This window comes from Dromiciops gliroides, chromosome 6 (genome assembly GCF_019393635.1).
Source record: "Dromiciops gliroides isolate mDroGli1 chromosome 6, mDroGli1.pri, whole genome shotgun sequence".
Classification (NCBI taxonomy): Eukaryota; Metazoa; Chordata; class Mammalia; order Microbiotheria; family Microbiotheriidae; genus Dromiciops; species Dromiciops gliroides.
The window spans coordinates 247,114,334-247,134,421 of record NC_057866.1 but is presented as its reverse complement, the minus strand read 5'-3'; the positions used below and the strand labels follow the sequence as shown (position 1 = coordinate 247,134,421).

The following is a 20,088-nucleotide window of genomic DNA, read 5'->3' as shown; positions in this document are numbered from 1 at the left end:
TTAACTGTAAATTGAAGGGGGTAGGCCGAGAAGACCTGTAAAGTGCCTTCTAGCTATCAACCTACCATGCTCAATTTTCTCGTTATTAATTCTTATGAACAATAGTTTCTATTTTCTTTTAGAAGATTCCCTTTTCTATAATTTACTGGCTCTTTGATTTTGTATGTCACTTAACCCATCTGGACCTCAGTTATTTCATATAAAATGGATGTAAAAATGTCTGAAGGCAGGAAGAGGGCTCACACAACAGCATGATGTTCCTTCTCCTTATAAGGAAGCTCATTCCTTATAAGGATATTGTAGTGGCTAAGTATATGGACTAGATGGCTGCTGAGGCCCCTCCCAAACTTTCAAATTCTGAGCTTCTTTGACCCTTTTGTTGTTGTTGTTGAGTTGTTTCAGTCATGTCTAACTCTTTCCATTCCCATTTGGGGTTTTCTTGGCAGAGATAGTGGAGTGTTTTGCCATTTCCTTTTTCAGTTCATTTTACAGATGAAGAAATTGAGGCAAACAGCATTAAGTGACTTCCCCAGAGTCACACAACTAGTAGGTGTTGGAGGCTGGATTTGAACTCACATCCTTCCTACTTCAGGCCTATTTACTACACTGCCTAGCTGCCCCACTGTGACCCCTAATTTACTACATAAATAACACAATGCTCATTGACCACTTAAAAGGTCATGGTAACGGGGCAGCTAGATGGCGCAGTGGATAGAGCACCGGCCCTGGAGTCAGGAGTACCTGTGTTCAAATCCGGCCTCAGACACTTAACACTTACTAGCTGTGTGACCCTGGGCAAGTCACTTAACCCCAATTGCCTCACTAAAACAAAACAAAACAAAACAAAACAAAACAAAACAAAAGGTCATGGTAGCATGAAACTTTGCTCTCTGTAAATCTCTGCTCAAAAGTCTAGGTAAAATTTTGTTAGATATGTTTTATATTATGGGTAGAGAAGGAGGTGGAGAGAGGGAAGGAATCTGGAACTGAAAGTAACATAAAATTGAATTTAAAATGCTTTATGTTGCGTATGAGATTAAGGATTTTTATTTAAATGGCTCCAGAACCACATCATTGGAGGCATTTTGTGAGCTGATGTTTGTAGCAGCAGACTTTTGGGGGAAGAAAATATTTAGTATGGTACACATCTACCAGAACTAAAGATGTTAAAGAGAAGAAAGGCATAAAGGGCTTCTAGCAAAAGGGAGAGAGAGAGAGAGAGAGAGAGAGAGAGAGAGAGAGAGAGAGAGAGAGAGAGAGAGAGAAACATATAGTAAATGGAGGATTTTGTACTATCATTATTAATAGACCAGCAGACATTTTGTGAGACATCAAATAGAACATGCCTTTTTATTTAGGTTTAAAAAAAAGCTCAGAAAGTATAAACCTATGGTTGAGATAGAGGAAAAGAAAAAAATCCCAGCCAGCTGCTAGAAAGATAAGAATTCTGGGATGCATTGATTTTTCAAAAGAACTAGAACTAAACACATGAAGTTAGTTCACAAAACTAATGCTAGAAGCGAGTGAAAAAGATGACAGATTTGATAATGAGCATTTGTTTTTGTGGGGTTTTTTACTTTTACTTTTTTATTTTGAATAACATAAAAATAACATTTCCATACACACAGTAGAATGCACAAAAATGATTCTAAATGAAAATGTGGATCTCCATTTTATAATTTGCTTTAAATAATTATTCTGCAGGGGCGGCTAGGTGGTGCAGTGGATAAAGCACCAGACCTTGATTCAGGAGGACCTGAGTTCAAATCCAGCCTCAGACACTTGACATTTACTAGCTGTGTGTACTTGGGTAATTGACAACACTCATTGCCCCCCCCCCCCAATACAACAAAAACAAACAAAATTATTCTGCATGTTACACACTCAGACACTAGCTGCATGACTCTGGTTAAGTCACTTAACCTGTTTGCCTAAGTTTTCCCATCTGTAACATGAGGTAGAGAAGGAAATGGTGAACCACTGCAGTGTCTTTGCCAAGAAAATGTGACTAAAATGACTGAACAACTATATATGCATTTAATTCTCCAACATTTCAAATAAGTGAAGGTCAGCTGATGCCTTCTCCACCCATCCCTTCCTCTATGTTTGTATACTCCTGTTATGTATACCATTTTGAGGAATAGTAAATTTTGTTTTCTTCCTCTTCCATATTATTTCTTGCATTCTCCTTTTCCTTTCCCTTCTTTTTTTTTTTTTTTTTTGGGTGAGGCAACTGGGGTTAAGTGACTTGCCCAGGGCCACACAGCTAGTAAGTGTTAAATGTTTGAGGCCGGATTTGAACTCAGGTCCTCCTAAATCCAGGGCCGGTGCTCTATCCACTACGCCATCTAGCTGCCCCTCCTTTCCCTTCTTAAAGCCATTAAAATAGAACCAATTCACCCCCACCCCAGGTCCTTTGCCTTATTTAATTTCCTTAATAACAAAGAAGGCAAAATTATTGAAGGGATAATTATTTCTTCTCCCTCTATTAGAATGTTAGCACTCTATTATTGTAAAACCCCTTCTAAATGCAAAAATAAATTGATGTTTCTACTTTTCTCTTGTCTTGTGTTTATATTTCATAAGTTCTACTAAACTCTGATCTTTTCATGAAGAATGCTTAAAAACTAATTGTTCCATTAAAAGTCCAATCAGCTCCTTCCCTCCCCCACCTCTATAGGATTATACTCAGCTTTGCAGGTTAAGTTTTTCTTGGTTTTATGACAACCAAATGATGCATATCTTTTCATTTGAAGCAGACAATGTCATGTCTTTTTTTGATCCTACTGTTATTCCTTGAATAGCTTCCTTTTGGATGATTTCCATATATTTTTCTTTGAGGTGGGAGTTCTGGATTTTGACTGTGACATTCCTAGGATTTTTCCATTGGGATACCTTTCAGGAGGTGATCAGTGGACTCTTTTTATTTTTACTTTGTCTTCTCATTCTAATAGGTCAGAGTCAATAGACATTTAATAAGTACCTACTATGTGTTAGGCACTGTGATAAGCATTAGAGATATGCAGGCAAAAAGTCAGTTCCTGACCTCAAAGAACTCAGAATCTAATTCAGGAAGACAACACATAAAAAAGAAGTTGATAATCAGTAGAGTGGTATGACAAAGTCTTGTAGCCAGGGAAATGATCTGAAGAGATGTGAGTTACAGAGTTGAATTGATTTTGTAGAATGATGAGTTTCTGGAGATCATGATATCCAGGAGATCAGGCCATAGAAAATGATGGGGTTAATTCCCAGGGCACCATTTTAAGAAGGTCTAGAAGGTGTTCCCACATGTGAATCCAACCTTTCCAGTTGCTGAATAAGTATTTATTAAGTACCTACAATGTTCCAGTTAGGTGGTACAATGGATAGAGCACCAGGCACGAAGTTAGGAAGACTCATTTTCCTGAGTTCAAGTCTGGCCTTAGACACTTATTAGCTGTGTGACCCTGGACAAGTCACTCAAACTCCTTCCCCTCAGTTCCTCACCTGTAAAATAAGCTTGAGAGGGAAATGGAAAATCACTCCAGTATCTTTGCCAAGAAAATCCCAAATGGGATCATGAAGAGTTGGGCATGACTGAGATGCCTAAACAATAACTAACAATGTGCTAAGCACTGGGGATACTAAAAGAGATAAAAGTCAATTCCTGCTTTCAAAGAGTTCATAATCTAAGAAGAGAGATTAAAAAACAAATAATTACGTATAAATAAGATATATACAGGGTAGATATAGGTGGAAATCAAAAGAGAGAAGTCACAAGAAATAAGTATTGGGGAAAACTTCCTGTGGGAATTTAATTAAGCTATAAAGGAAGTCAGGGAAGCTAGTAGGTGGAGGTGAGGAGGGAGAATATTCTAGTCATGGAGTAGTCAGAGAAAATGCCTGGGGGATAGAGTATCTCATTCATGGAAAAACATGGAGACCTGTGTCATTGAATTGAAGAGTATGCAGAAGGAAATAGGGCCTAAGAGTACTTGAAAGACAGGAAGGGTTTAGGTTATGAATGGCTTTGAATGTGAAACAAATGATTCTCTATATGATCTTGGATACAATAGGAAGCCATTGGAGTTTACTCAGAAGGAACTGACATGGTCAGACCTATACTTTAGAAAAATCACTTTGGTAGCTGAATGGAAGATGGATTAGAGTACAGGGAAACTTGATGCAGGTAAACTCATCAGCAGGCTATTATAATAGTCCAGGCCTGAGGTAATGAGGGTATGTACCAGAGTAGTGTCAGTGTCAGAGGAGAGAAGGGGGTGTTTTTCAGTGATATTGCAAAGGTAAAGTCAACAGGCCTGGCAACAGCTTGGATATATGGGGGATGAGAAATAGTGAGTTTAGGATGACTCCTAAGGATGACGTTGCCATCTACCGTAATAGCGAAGATAGGAGCTAGGTAGGCTTTAGAAGGGAAGGTAATGACTTCTGTTTTAGTCATTATGAGTTTAACATATCTATTGGATATCCATTTTTAGATAACTAAAGGAGTTAGAGATGCAAGATTGGAAGTCAACAGAGACATTAGGGTAGAATAGGTAGATATGAGAATCACTAGCATAGAGATGGTCATTAAATCCATGGGAGCTGAAGAGATCAGCAAATTAAGTAGTATAAAGGGAGGAAAGAAAGGGTCCAGACAGAATTGTGGGATACCTACAGTTAGAGAGTGTGATCTGGATAAGCATCCAGCAAAGAGGACTTCAACCAGAGAAAAGTTGGGTCTCTAAGGGCAGGGGATGCTCAATTTCATCTTACAAAGAGATGAGTTTCTGTAGATCATAAAATCCAGTATGTCAGCTGGGTGGAAATGAAGGAAATAATAGGTGTGGGCAGATTTTATTTTTAATTTCTGGAAATATAGTGTCTTGAAATATAGACTTTTTTGTTATGATGATTTTTTTTTTGGTGTGTGTGGGGGGGAAGAGGGCAATGAGGATTAAGTGACTTGCCCAGGGTCACACAAGTAGTAAGTGTCAAGTGTCTGAATCCGGATTTGAACTCAGGTCCTCCTGAATCCAGGGCTGGTGCTATATCCACTGTGCCACCTAGTTGCTCCTGTTACAATGATTTTCAAGGAGTATAGCACTTCTTAAATTATTTCTCTTTGACCCATTTTTCCAGATCAGTTTTTTAAATAAAGATCTTAAATTGTCTTCTATTTTTAATCTATTAAGCTTTGTTCTAATATTTCTTGCTACAATATTTTTTTTGTTTATTCCAGATTTCATGGATTATATTAACTAGGGTTAAGCTTAATACATTCTGTTCCACTCTTCTTATTGTTGTTCAAAGTTTTTCCTTAAGAGACTATTTTTTTCAAATTCTTTGTTTCATTTCTTCTAGGTATCATGTACTCCTTATAAAAAATTCATTTTTCCCTTTGACTCTCTGCTTGCCATTGCTATGGAGTTAGTTTAGCAATAATTTTGATATCAATTGGTACATGGTTTCACCTTGGTTTTTTTGGATTCTTTTTTTTTTTTAAAAGCAGGGCAATGAGGGTTAAGTGACTTGCCCAGGGTCACACAGCTAGTTAAGTGTCAAGTGTCTGAGGCTGGATTTGAACTCAGGTCCTCCTGAATCCAGGGCCAGTGCTTTATCCACTGTGCCACCTAACTGCTCTGATTTCCTGGATTCTTGTACTGACCTACTGTGGTTAGGACACCCTGGAATTTTGAAGTTCAGAGTATAAAATTTTCACAACCCTCTTTGGCACCTTAACGTAGTGTTTTACAGATCACAAAACTCATGAGCTTATGGTTTTCCAATCTAAGGGTTGGTGCCTCAGCAGTAGGAGCATGCTGTTGGTCCATGGGGCTTCCAAGGACTCATCCTGGGATGTTTTGACTACTCTGCAGCTATATAAGGTATACCCTTGACTTAATACCTCAGGACACAGAGGCTTATCAGGTATATCTTTCTCATCTCAGGTCATGTTCATTATTGATTTTCCTGAGGTGCCACCTTTTCTATTTCTTATGGAATTCTGGCTAGCTTTCTGTGAAGTTTTGGGTAAATAATGCCACTTAATGTGGTTTCTCACTGGATTTATTGAAAATTACTTAGTCTGGGAGTATTTATTTATTTTAAAAGCATGAAAATATCATCTTTCTAATAGTTTCCTAAATAATTTGTAAGTTGCAAGAACAATCATTTTAATGAGAGAGACACGAAACCATAGTGGAAGAGTTCTGGATTTGAAGTCAGTAGATGATTTACAAATCTATTTATCCACATATGAATAAGGAGAAATCATTTCACTTCTCTAAATCTCAATTGCCTTACTTGTAAAATAGACTAAATAACAGGTAAACTTGCAAATCTGGGTGTGCTATATAAGGGTGTTGTTGTTCAGTCATTCAGCTGTGTCTGACTCTTCAAAACCTCATGGACCTTAGTCCACCAGACCCTTCTGTCCTCCGTTATCTCTTGAAATCTGTTCAAGATCATGTGGTTGTCTCCATGATAAAATCTATCTTATCTTCTGATGTCCCTTTTTCCTTTTGCCTTCAATCTTTCCCAATAGGGTCATTTCTAATGAGTGTATAAAGGATAGGAGTTATTATAAGGAATCATTATGATTACTATTATTGATGGTGAAGATGATGATGAAGAAAAAGAAAAAGAAGAAGATTTTGTTTGATCTGTGAGAACATAAGTGGAGATTCCCATATAAACCCTGAGTAAAAACACAAGCCTTGTAGTTTGAACGACATGTCCTATGGTCCATCTCTATTAGCAGAACTGCATGAAAACTTTAGGTTTAGTTATCATGCTTGTGAGGGAGGAAATCTCTTTGTCTGAGAGAAATAACTTTTTTTTGGGGGGTGAGGCAATTGGGGTTAAGTGACTTGCTCAGGGTCACACAGCTAGTAAGTGTCAAGTGTCTGAGGCTGGATTTGAACTCAGGTCCTCCTGAATCCAGGTCCGGTACTCCATCCATTGTGCCACCTAGCTGCCCCGAGAAATAACTTTTAAAAAATAGAGTGAATTAGCAGGCAGAGCCAAGATGGCAAAGGAAAGGCAGTGACTTGCTCCAGTTCTTCTGAAGACCCCTCAAAATACCTTAAAATAATGCCATAAAACAATTCCTGGAGAAGCAGAACCCACAAAAAGACAGGGTGAAATCATTTTCCAGTCAAAGACAACTTAGAATGTCAACAGGAAAAGTCTGTTGTACTGGGGTGAGAGTGGCACATAGTCTAGCTCAGGCTACTCCAGCACTGACCCAGCCTCAGCCACAGCAAACCAGGACCAGGCCTTGGGAGCCTCTGAAGAAGCAGCAGCAACTTCTTCTGGAACTCAACCCACAGACAGTAAGGGGGTTGAGCAATTGACCAGAAGGAGATTATAAGGATCTCCTTGCCAGCATTGAGGCAGGACCCTGTTGGTTTGCCCATACTCTGATCCAGGTCATAGTCTTGGATGGCAGTCCCAGTCTAGGGAGGAGCACAAGCACCTTGGAGCTTGTGGCCACAGTGGAGTGGAACTCTGTTCATAGTTTCAGGGCCAAAAAGCAGGCCTATGGTTGTTTGCAGACCAGAATACAGGCCAGGAGGATCTTAAATATAGCTCTCCTTAAATCATACCATCTTGTAAGAAGTAAAAACTTACAAATCCCTAGAAGTATCTCTGTAAACAGCTGCACAAAACCCCTGGAACTTGGGACAGTGTACCCTCTACCCTGGAAGCAGTGCCCCACTTTAACAAAGAGCTAACAGTCAAGAAATAGGCTAGGGATGTGAACAAACAGAAAAAATGCTGACCCTACAAAGTTTTTATGATGACAAGGAAGATCAAAATCCACCCTCAGAATAAGATAAGAAAGTCAAAGCTGCTACATCCAAAGCTTCCAAGAAAAATATCAATTGGTCTCAGGACATAGAAGTACTCAAAAAGGACCTGGAAAATAAAGTAAGAGAGGTAGAGGAAAAAATGGAAAGAGAAATGAGAGTGATGCAGGAACATCATGAAAAAAAGTCAACAGCTTGGTAAAGGAGACGCATGAAAATACTGAAGAAAATAACATCCTAAAAAAACAGACTGGGTCAAATGGCAAAAGAAGTTACAAAAAACCAATGAGGAAAAGAACGCCTTGAAAAGCCAAATTGACCAAATGGAAAAGGAGGTACAAAAGCTCTCTGAAGAAAATAACTCCTTAAAAATTAGTATTGAACAAATGGAAACTAATGACTTTATGAGAAATCAAGAAACAATAAAGCAAAACCAAAAGAGTGAAAAAATAAAAGGCAATGTGAAATATCTCATTGGAAAAATAACTGACTTGGAAAATAGATCTAGGAGATATAATTTGAAAATTATTGAACTACCTGAAAGCCATGATAAAAAAAGAGTCTCAACATCATCTTTAAAGAAATTATCAGGGAAAATTTCCCTCATATTCTAGAACCAGAAGGTAAAATGGAAATTGAAAGAATCCACTGATCGCCTCCTGAAAGAGATCTTAAAATGAAAACTCCCAGGAATATTATAGCCAAATTCCAGAGCTCCCACGTCAACAAGAAAATACTGCAAGCATCCAGAAAGAAACAATTCAAGCATTGTGGAGCCAGAGTCAGGATAACACAAGATTTAGCGGCTTCTCCATTAAAGGATTGGAGGGCTTGGAATAATATATTCTGAAGGTCAAAGGAACTGGGATTACAACCAAGAATTACCTACCCAGAAAAACTGAGTATAATCCTTCAGGGGAAAAAGAAAGAGAGGTTTTCCAGGCATTCATTTTTTTTTTTTGGTGGGACAAAGGGGGTAAAGTGACTTGCCCAGGGTCACACAGCTAGTAAGTGTCAAGTGTCTGAGGCTGGATTTGAACTCAGATCTTCCTGAATCCAGGGCCAGTGCTTTATGCACTGTGCCACCTAGCTGCCTCATTTTCAGGCATTCTTGATGAAAATACATGAGCTGAATAGAAAATTTGACTATCAAATACAAAACTCCAGGGATTCATAAAAAGGTAAACAGGAAAAAGAAATTATAAGAGATATTAAATGGCTGAACTGTGTACAATCCTATATGGGAAGATGATACTTGTAACTCATAAGAACTTTCTCATTATTAGGGCAGCTGGGTGGAGTATATTTAGACAGAGGGCACAGGTGTGAGTTGAATATGAAGGCATGATATCCTAAAGAAATAAAATTAAGGGGTGAGATAGGAAGGCATTGAGAGAAAAGAAAGGGGGGGTATAATGGGGTAAAGTATCTCACATAAAATAAGCAAGAAAAAGCTTATGGTTTGGAGGGGAAGATGGGGGAGGTGCAGGCATGTGAGTGAGCCTTACTCCCATCAGAATTGGTTCAAAGAGCGAATAAAATACACACTCAATTGGTTCGAGTAATCTATCTTAACCTACAGTGAAGTAGGAGGGGAAGGGGATAAAGGGGTGATAGAAGGGAGAGTAGATTTTGGTAGGGGGAAGCTAGAAGCAAAACACTTTTGAGGAGGGACAGATTAAGTAAATGACATGTGGAAGGAATAGGATGGAGGGAAATACAGTTAGCAATAGTAATCATGAAAGATTTTTGAAGCAAGTTTGTCTGACAAAGGCCTCATTTTTCAAACACATAGAACACATTAAAATAAGAACCATTCCCCAACTGATAAATGATGAAAAGATATGAAGAGTTTTCAGATGAAATAATCAAAGCTATTTATAACCACATAAAAATGCTCTAACTCACTATTGATTAGAAAGATGCAAGTCAAAACAATTCTGGGGTACTATCTCATACCTATTGGATTCGATAATAGGACAGCAGAAAAAATGATATACGTTATAGGGGACATGGGGAATATGAGACATTAATGCACTGTTGGTGGAATTCTAAACTGATGCAAACATTCTGTAGAGCAATTTGGAATTGTGGCCCAAGGGCTATAAAACCATGCATACTCTTTGACCTACTAATACTACTACTAGGTTGTTATCCAAAAAGAAATAAACAAAAAGTTAAAGGACCTATATATGCAAAAATATGCGTGGAAGCCCTTTTCTGTTTTTGTTTGTTTTTTTGGCGGGGCAATGGGGGCTAAGTGACTTGCCCAGGGTCACACAGCTAGTAAGTGTCAAGTGTCTGAGGCCAGATTTGAACTCAGGTACTCCTGAGTCCAGGACCAGAGCTTTAACCACTGTGCCATCTAGCTGTCCCACAAGCCCTTTTCTGATGCAAATAATTTGAAATTGAGGAGATGCCCATCAATTGGGGAATGGCTGAACAAATTGTGGGATGAGATTATGATATTGTACTTTAGGAAATAATGAGCAGGATGTTCTCAGAAAAACCTGGAAAGATTTACATGAGCTGATGCAGAGTGAAATGTACTATACATACAAAGTAATAGCAATATTACAATATAATAAGATGATAAGCTGTGAACTACTTGGCTATTCTCAGCAACACAATGATCCAAGACAACTGAAAGATTTTTGAAAAATGTGATCCATCTTTAGAGAGAGAACTTCTGGTCTTTGAAGCATTATTTTTTTAAGTTTTTTTTTTTCCTGTTTTCTTTCACAACCTGAGTAATATGGAAATGATCTACATGATTACACATGTATAATTTATATTGAATTGCTTGAGTTCTTAAGGGAGGTGGGGATGGAGGGAGCAAGAGAATTTGGAACACAAACTTTTAAAAACTGACAATAAAATTGTTTTTATGTGTAATTGGGGAATAATAAATTTCTAAATAAATGGAATAAAATTTAAAAATAAAGAAATAAAAAGACTGAGTTTCAAGATCTAAAGATATTAAATCATACCAATTGCCCTAACATATTATTGTTGCAATAATACTTATTGTTATTGCTTTGTTTTTCCAAGAAGACATTTGATGTCATTGGTGTAGGAAGTGCTCCAGAAGGAAACTCATCCTAATATTGTTGGTTTGTAAATTGTAACCTTAGGTATTTCCTTGTGTACTTCAAAATTCAGGATCATGAAGCCAATTTTCATTAGAGGAAGGAATGGAATCCAGGGTTTTCTAAGTCTGTGGTCAGTCTTCTGTCCACTACATTTCATTTTCACAAATGATCAGGGATAAATTCATATTGTTATTATCCCCATTTTATAGATAAGTAAACTGAGGGCCAATGAGTTTAAGTAGCTTGTTCACATGGCTGTTTTGTACTTTAGTATCAAATGAAAATGAATTGTCAGATTTTGCAACTGGAAATAGCCTTAGAGACCCTCTAGTTCAATATATTTTCTTTTCATTTTGTCGAATATGATGTGGGAGATTAAATAATTTGTCTAAGGTCATATAGTTAGTTAATAGTAAATTTGGAACTTATGTCCTAGGGCTCTTTCCAATAGATCACATGATATTTGGGGAATAATGGAGTAAATACATAATATTTATTTTCTTTAAGGATATCAAATCCATCTAATTAATATAAAATGGTTAGACTCAAAGAGGCTGATAATAGCTTTTCAAACCCAATTTATTACTAAATATACATTATCTCCGCTAGGTTGTCACTTAACAGATAATATTTATTCAGATTCTCCACAGTGATTAAATGTTATGTGGTAAGAAATATACAACTTACTAGAACAAAATGGAGAGGCTGAAGGTATCGCATCTTCCATTGTTTCTACATACTCACTTTCAAGATCATCATTTCTGTTATCTTCATGAATCTGAAAAAAAGAATGATTTGATATAATAGGTAGTAACATACATATATTTTGATAAATCATTGTTATATAGTTTATAGAGTATGTGACAGGAAGGTTGTTACCTGGGGGAAAACAAAATCTCTTTTCAGTTTTTAATCAAGTATTTCATCGTGTTTATTTTAGGGCTATCAATGTGCCCTGTTCAATTAACCTCTAATGAAATAATACAAAAACACATTATCTGTGACAATGCATAATTTAAAAGCATCTACTCAACTGAATGAAAAATGAGTGCAAGTGCAACTATTCAGAGGACTGGTCATGTTTTTCTGGGGAAAAGAATAAAGTATTTCCAAAAAGATGCAGATTATTATGAGAAACATTCCTTTCAAAATTGTATTATTCCTTTAAATTTAAAATATTTGATTTATTTTTAATGAAACAAAGAGGCATGGAGCTGAAATACATATATGTTATATACAATATTTTTTCAATGACTTGTCAAGAGATTTGAGAGATTGGGTTGGTATATTTATCTTTCTGTAACTTCTGGACATAACTTGTGCTGCTCTTATAGAAATATATCACAGATAAAGAAAATAAAATCATCTTTGGAAGTCCTAGGCTTTGCATATAATCAGTAATAACCACATAAGGTAGCATAAGTATTATTATCCCCAATTTGCAGACAAGAAAAACGACACTCAAAGTGGTCAGGTTACTCATCCAGAGTAAACATAGCTAGCAAGTGTCACAGATCAAATATGAACTAAGGTCTTTTGACACTAAGTTCCAAATGCCCTACACTGCAGCTGATATGAATGTTTCAGTTATAAGACATATCATAAGTAGGTAACATTTATATAGTGTTTCAAGGTTTTGTAAGAACATTCGATGTATTTTCTCATGTTATCCTCAATATGATCACATGAGGTAAATGCTATTGTTATCCTCATTTTATTTAGTTTTGGAGGTTATGTGTTTTGGGCAGGGCTACACCTAATATGAGTGAAACAGAATTTGAACCCAAACCTGACTACAAATCAAACCCATTATACATTATTCTACCTGGTTGGTGCTGCTTTTTTTTTTGGGGGGGGGTTAAGAAAAGTGATAGAGTTGAAGTAGAGTTAGTTCTCTGCCTGAATGTAAATAGGTATTTGGGCTCCCATATCCCACATCCTACTGCAACAGAAACCCTAAAACAGCACAACACCCAGTAACAACAAGAAATCTAATGAGAGACTACATTAAATGACTTCAACCCAGGAAGTACACAAAATGTCAGCCAGAAGCCCATGGCCAATAGGAAATGGGCCCTCACAGATAAATAAACAACAACAGATAGAAGCATTCTGAATTTCAGATGCCAGAAAAGGCCTTAGAGATCCAGTATTATGCAGTTTAAAAAATGAGTTTGTAACATAGGAAGTAGAGTGGATCACAAGAATCTAGTGGACCTGAGGTGAGATTTTGCAGGGCTTATCCACCCAAAATTGCAGTAAAAGAGAACAGCCTAGTCCTAGTACAAAGCTCCAAGTCAGGAATAAAAGTTGGAGAGATGAACAAATCTAAGGGGAAAAAAAAAGTATCAAAAATCATCTTTACCCTAACTTTATAACAATGATTTAAAGGGGAAAATGATTAAAAGGGGAATGACTTAAAGAGGAAAAAGTAAATTTTATCTAAAGACTAAATGAATATCTAGAAGAAATGAAACAAGAGATAAAAATGAAATAAAAGCTCTTGAGGGGGCAGCTAGGTGATGCAGTGGATAAAACACCAGCCCTGGATTCAGGAGGAACTGAGTTTAAATCTGGCCTCAGACACTTGACACTTACCGTGTGACCCTGGGCAAATCACTTAACACTCATTGCTCCAGAAAGAAAAAAAAAGCTCTTGATGAAAGAATTCAAAAGAGAATAAGAAACTTATAATATATGTTAAGCTTTACTTATGTAATAGAATACTTGAAAAGTGGAATAGACCACATAGAAATACTATGGTACAGCAAGAGATATTAGAACATAACTGAAAAGATTTAAAAAATAAGAAAAATTAAGGTATCTGCTATGAAAAACAACTGACCTGGGAAACAGATCAAAGGGAGATAATTTAAGAATCATTCTATTCCCTGAAATTTATCATAATAAAAATGTTAGACTCTATAATTCAAAAACTCTTAAATGAAAACTGTCCCAATATAATAGAAGATAAATGAGAATAGAATTCAGCGATCACTTCTTGAATGGAACTCCAAAAGAAAGAGTCTTAGGAATATCAGGCAAAATGTAAAACTCCTACCTCAAAGAAAAAAAAAGTATAAGCATCCAGAAAAATACAAAAGCAGTTAATGTAGCATGGAGGCACTGTCAAGATCACACAACACTTGGCAGATTCCACTTGAAATGAAAGGAAATCTTGGAATACAATATCTCAAAAGCTCAAAGGCTTACAATAAAGAAAAACAAACTACAAAACTGAGTACAATCATATAGGAGAAAACAAATCCTTAATGGAATAGAGGATTTTAAAACATTCCTCATAAAAAAGGATCAGAAATTTTGAAACAAACATAAGCATCAAGAGAAAACTAGAAACAAAAATTTATTTGATTGATTGGAAGGAACTTTATAATGATGAAGTTGTATCGTGCTGATAGAGGGAAATGAAAGAATTGTCCCTTCGGAGTTTTAATCTTTTAAAGGGCATTGGGGAAGTTAAATAAGATAAACAGAGGATCTGTGCTAAGATTAGTTCTTTTCTGATGGTTTTAAGAGGAGATAGAAAAGAGAGGGTAGAAATAATATTACTGGGTAGACTTTCTATAAATCATTCCAGGTAGACATATAGGAGGGTTGCCTAGGATAAGAAGGCATGCATGTACAGTGACATTCACTCTCCGTAGTGGAGAATGAGGTAAGAGTACCAAAGTATAGAAATATTTTCAGTGACACTAAATTAATTTTAATACCACAGTGTGGTAAAAATTATTTGTGGTAAAAAATTATTGGAGTTTTAGCTGAGTCATTTGGGAGAAGCCACACCTGGCCCACCCTGAAGTTACCTATGCTACTGAGGTAAGAAGGAGAACTCTCCATAGGCAGTTTTGAAGCAACTCCCCTTTTGGGGGAGGGAGATTGACTGTTCTCTGAGGGGAGGAGAGGCTCTTCCAGAAGGCTCTCAAGCTCACCCGCTGGCTCCTTGGTCTTCTCGGTGATGCGAGAAAGCTAGCAGACTTTCCAGGTATGGTGAGTTGAGAGAATTTATCTGTATTTCTTTTTCCTATTTCCTTATTTTTGAGTTTTATTAATTTCACCTTTGTTGTTTAATTAATTCTCAAGTAATAAAATCTGACACTTTTATGGAAAAGAAGCCGTAAGGCTCCTTTCTTATTGGTCAGGGAGAAATATCTAAAAGGGCAGTTCAGAGGGGAGGGAGCTTTGAACCTAAAGGTCCCTCATTATTTCCGGGACCCCAGTATTTTGGTGAGTCACCCAATTACTGCTCTGTATATTAAATTTCAGCCTTCACAGTAGGAAAATAAAATTTGGTGCAAGAAGTAACTCTAGAGGTTTAATGCTTAAGCCCTTCATTTTATAAATGAGGAACCAGACCCAGGAAGATAACTGAGGTAGTATCTTAGGACAGCAGGAAATTTTCCCCTCTTTCACACCTTAATAGAAAAAACATTCTAGGTACAATAAATGTCCCAATTAAAAATAATAAAAAAGAGATTACAATGTAGATGAAATGATTGTTTTATATGTCTATGTTTTAGTATTTCAGGAGACAATTGTCCTCAAAGCCTATTTTGCATATCTCATAGATTGAAATGAGAACATAAAGAATAAAAGAAACTTGTATCCTTATTCCAGTAACCACATAAAGGACAATTTTAAATTGAATGAGTGATGTTTTTACTTCAAAGCTTTTGAGTTTTGTTGCTGTTGTTTCTGTTTTTTAAACAAGACTTGTATCAGGTTGTTCACAAGTCTAAAAATGCTATTATGAGTAAAGGCTTTTAAACAAACTGTAATTAATGAAACTTTGGCCACTCTCTTGCATGTGCACCCACACACACACACACCCACACCCCCCCCCACATATGTGAATGAGAAATGGCATGAATATGTTGAACCTGAGACTTAAATGAATCATTTTGCTCAAGAACAACTCTAACTATAGGACATACATAGAAGAAAACTAAAAATAATTTCAGAAGACCCTCCATATACATTTCCAACTAGCAGAGATAGTTTATTACAGAATAGCAACTTTGCCCTACTTTAATACTGGATAGTTAATTTCAGCACAATGTAAACTGTGCACAGGAAAGTGACATTTATATTTTATGATAATTAATGTATAGATACTCATGTTAACTGGGAAGCAGTTAGTTCCTTCCAGAAATGTGAATAATATTTATAGTAAAACTGTGACCTTTCCAGCAGGTTTCATATCTAATGTCTTATATGGAAAACACCTGATACATGCTTATTTTAAAACATTAACAGGCTTAGATGTTGATATTAATGAATATTGTATAAAAGCAATATTGATTTTAATGTCATATATGTAAGCATCAAAAGTTATGAGTCATTGTTGATCCTTTATGTCTAACCTTTTTTAGCATGCGTTATCTGATCTATAGAATCTGATGGTCTCTTCACCATCTCCTTTTTAGGGAAAGTATAGCTTCTGGAAAGAGTGTGTTAGTCAACTGCTTTTCTTTTTTTCTTTTTTTTTTTAATGTATGAGGTATTTTATTTTTTCCATTACATGTAAAGATAGTTCTCAACTTTTGTTTATACATGCTTTACAATTTCAGATTTTTCTCCCTCCCACCCCTCCCTCCCCCCCTCCCCTAGACAGCAGGTAATCTGATATAGGTTATATCTATATATCTCTATACATATACATATATATATACACACACACACATATATATATATATATACACATAATAACATTAATCCTATTTCTGCATTAATCCTGTTACAAGAGAAAGAATCAGAGCAGTCAACTGCTTTTCTAACCCACTGTTTAATTCACCATCCCTATGACTTCCCAGTTCTTCTCTAGCTACCACTCCTCAATGTGTGATGCTTTCTCCTGTTATAATGTAAGCTCCTTGGAGAGTAGAAACTTTTATCTCTTTATTTTTGTCTCCAGCATTTAGTGCAGTGTTTAGTATATAGTAAGTGCTTAATAAGTACATTCCATCTATCCATCTATCTATCCATTCATCCATCAATCCATCCATCCATGGAAAAATTGAGTTAATATTGTTGATGAAGCAGAAATCAAGAACGTCTACTTTCAGAAATGTTGTGCATAATAAGCAAGAGAGAGCTGTTGCGTAATCATTATGGGATAATCACAAGATGACTTACCATCTGCCTCAAACTTCAACATCTCAGCAGATATCTTTTTACAAAAGCTATCAACAGATGCCTTTATTTAGCATAATAATACAGATGTTAAGATTCAGAAAAAAGAAATATTTAATTCTTAAATATATCTCTAGGAGAGCAAGGGACCTGGTTTCTCTAAGATTAGGGTAGCTTTCTTAAGTTGAAGTGACAATTTGGAAAATATATATCTAATCAAGGTATAAGAAAGTGCTTGATTGTTTCATCTTGAATAGAGGAACAGTTGCATTGAATACCTAATTTACTTTGCTAATGGGGCAGCTAGGTGGTAGTGGATAAAACACTGGCCTTGAATTTAAGAGGACCCGAGTTCAAATCTCACTTCATTTCCTACCTGTGTGACCATAGACAAGTCACTTAATCTTAAATGCCTTAAACACCCATGTCCATCTCCACACATATCACAATGATATACATATCTTGCTACTGGACCCAGATGGCTCTGGAGAAGAAGAGACTGAGGTTGGTGATCTTGCACAGCCCTCCCTCACTTAAATTCAATTCAGTGCAAGTCATGACATGACCCTGCAGTCATGGTCTTCTTCAAGAGGACCTTCTTTAAGAATGAAGGACAAACAATGACAACAACTTTGTTAATATAGACATGGATTAAATTACAAAATCTCCAGGGATAATACCTTTAAAACAGTGCCATTTCCCTTTATAACCATCCTTTCTTATTCATACACCAATCAAACAAGCAAGGAAGTAAGTACTGGTTAAGTACTTACTATGTGCTAAGAGTTGGCCTTCCAAAGACAAGAGTAAAAGAGTTCCTACCTTGCCTCAAGCAGCTTATACTCTAAATTGAGAAGATAACTAGTACATGCATAATTATATATAATACACATAAAAAGATAAAACATAACATTGGGAAGAATGGGACTAGGAGCTGGGGGATCTAGAGAAGGCTTCAAGCAGAAAGAGGTGCTTGAACTGAGTTTCAAAGGAAACCAGTGATTCTAGCAGGCAGAAGTGAGGTGGAAGAATATTCCAGGTATGGGACATGGTCATGGAAAAGACTCAGAGATTGGAGCTGGAGTGTTATGAGTAGTTACAGCATAGATGTAGTTCATACAGTGTGTGGAAAGGGAGCAAATTCATGTAAGGAGGCTAGAAAAGTAGGATGTGTTGAAGATCTTTGAATGCCAAAATAGGAGTTTATCTTTGAGCTATATTTAGTGATTTATATTTGATGCTGGTTGATTGTTGTCTTTTTCTTGAAGAGGAACAAAGTGACATAACTATGTTGGAGTCCACGTACAGTGTGTCTGATCAGAGGAATATGAGCTTGGAAGGTTCTACCACAGGTCAGGCACAAATAGTTTTTATGAATAATTGGAGTGGAATTTTATGCAAGTGGTAATAAAGAGTAGCTGGAATTTATTAATCAGTGAAGGGTTGTGGTCAGAACCATGCTTTGGGAAAGTTGCTTCTGCAGTTGTGTGCAATATCATAGTTTAGAGAGGGCAGACACTCGGAATAGGAAGAGTAATTAGGAGGCCATTGTAATATCCCTAGTGAGAGGGTATAAAGTTTTGAATTAAGTTGGCATTGATTGAGTGGAAAGAAGGGTGTATATACAAGAGATTCTGTAGATACAAAAATGACAAGACATGGCAATTGATTAGGTATATTGGATTAGTGAGAATAAGAAGCTGAGGTCACTGCTATGATATATTGAATAAGATTAGTCTTAACTATATTAGAGACCTAAAAGATTTCAAATGGAGGACAACAATATTGAGACAAGTGTCAATAAGTCTCCACATGATTTGGGGTGAGGGGGTCTGTTTCAATTGACTTTAACTTCTGGGAGAGCATGTTGTGTGGAGAGAAAAGCCAACTCTGGATTCAGAGAGCATGGGTTCAAATCCAATCTTTGTTACTAATCTTGTGACATTGAATAAATCCCTGAAGGTTTTTGGTTCTCAGGTTTTTAATCTAGAAGATGAGGTGGTTGGATTAACTGACGTCAAATATTTTAATTATTCTAAATCAATGATCCTATGAATTTAATATCTTCCCATGTGAATGAGTTAGATAATATAAGTCTTTGTATAGTAAGTGGGCTTTCAAAATAATTGAGACTGGTTAGGATATTGTACTTCAAGCCAATTTTTCAGAGCTTTCTAAGCCATGGATCTTTAAAAGTCTGCTACTTTTATAAGGATAGAGTACCAATGTATACAATAAGAGTAAGAAACTTGAAATATATTCCCAAGGGATGACAATTTTAACTGTGTACTATAATTACACATTGACCTATACGAAAGCAATAGGCTGCAGAATCTGGGCTAACATTCCAGTGGAAGATAATGAAGTTTGTTCATACCAGCTGTCAAGAATCATGCATAATGTAACATCCTGGCTGCTAATAACAGCAAAAAATAAAGTCCCAAATTGTTTTTTAAGGACAGGGGTAGCTGATCTTTGATACAGGTCCCAGTGTGATTCCTTTTGCTACAATTATATCTTTAAAGAGAGTTAGCTTTCCCTTTGGTCACACAGGAATATGAACTAGATGCAAACTCAAATAACTTTCCAAAGAATCTTTTTCACACTGGAAAGCTATACCTTGAGAGTGAACCTTAAATAGGAACTCCCATTTCATAGAGGTAAGGGAATAAACAGAGGTTGTACATGAGAATGAGGGGGGCTGAAAGAATCATATTAGAATAGTGTCAACTTTGTCACATGTGTTCGGAAAAGTCAATATACAAAGTGTGAGAATTTAAATACTCTAGCTCTGTCCAAAAATGGTAGGTAATGAGTTTTCTCTTATCATATTCTGAGCAAGAACAAGAAGACAGGATTGTCTCATTTTCACAGATGATATGATAAAAATTACAAAGCTAAAGAACTACTCAAGTTCCATTTTCCCTTCCATTTTCTTCTACCTTTTTAATGAAGCTCAATGCCCTTAGATTGGAAGCAGGTGGAACAAACCTAATTAAGAAGTATTTAAAATTCAAGTGCAAGGTGCGTTCTCTTGACAAAAAGGG

At 36.4% G+C, this 20,088-nt stretch overlaps 1 protein-coding gene across 2 annotated transcripts in view; it reads right to left on the bottom strand.

Moving 5' to 3' along the window:
- Positions 1-20,088, bottom strand: part of BANK1 (B cell scaffold protein with ankyrin repeats 1) — a 426,375-nt gene that overhangs the window by 74,211 nt on the left and 332,076 nt on the right. For both annotated transcript variants that reach the window (XM_043969578.1, XM_043969579.1), the window contains exon 8: positions 11,579-11,669. In XM_043969578.1, the coding sequence (XP_043825513.1) occupies positions 11,579-11,669 (91 nt within the window). The remainder of the gene's footprint in view (positions 1-11,578; positions 11,670-20,088) is intronic.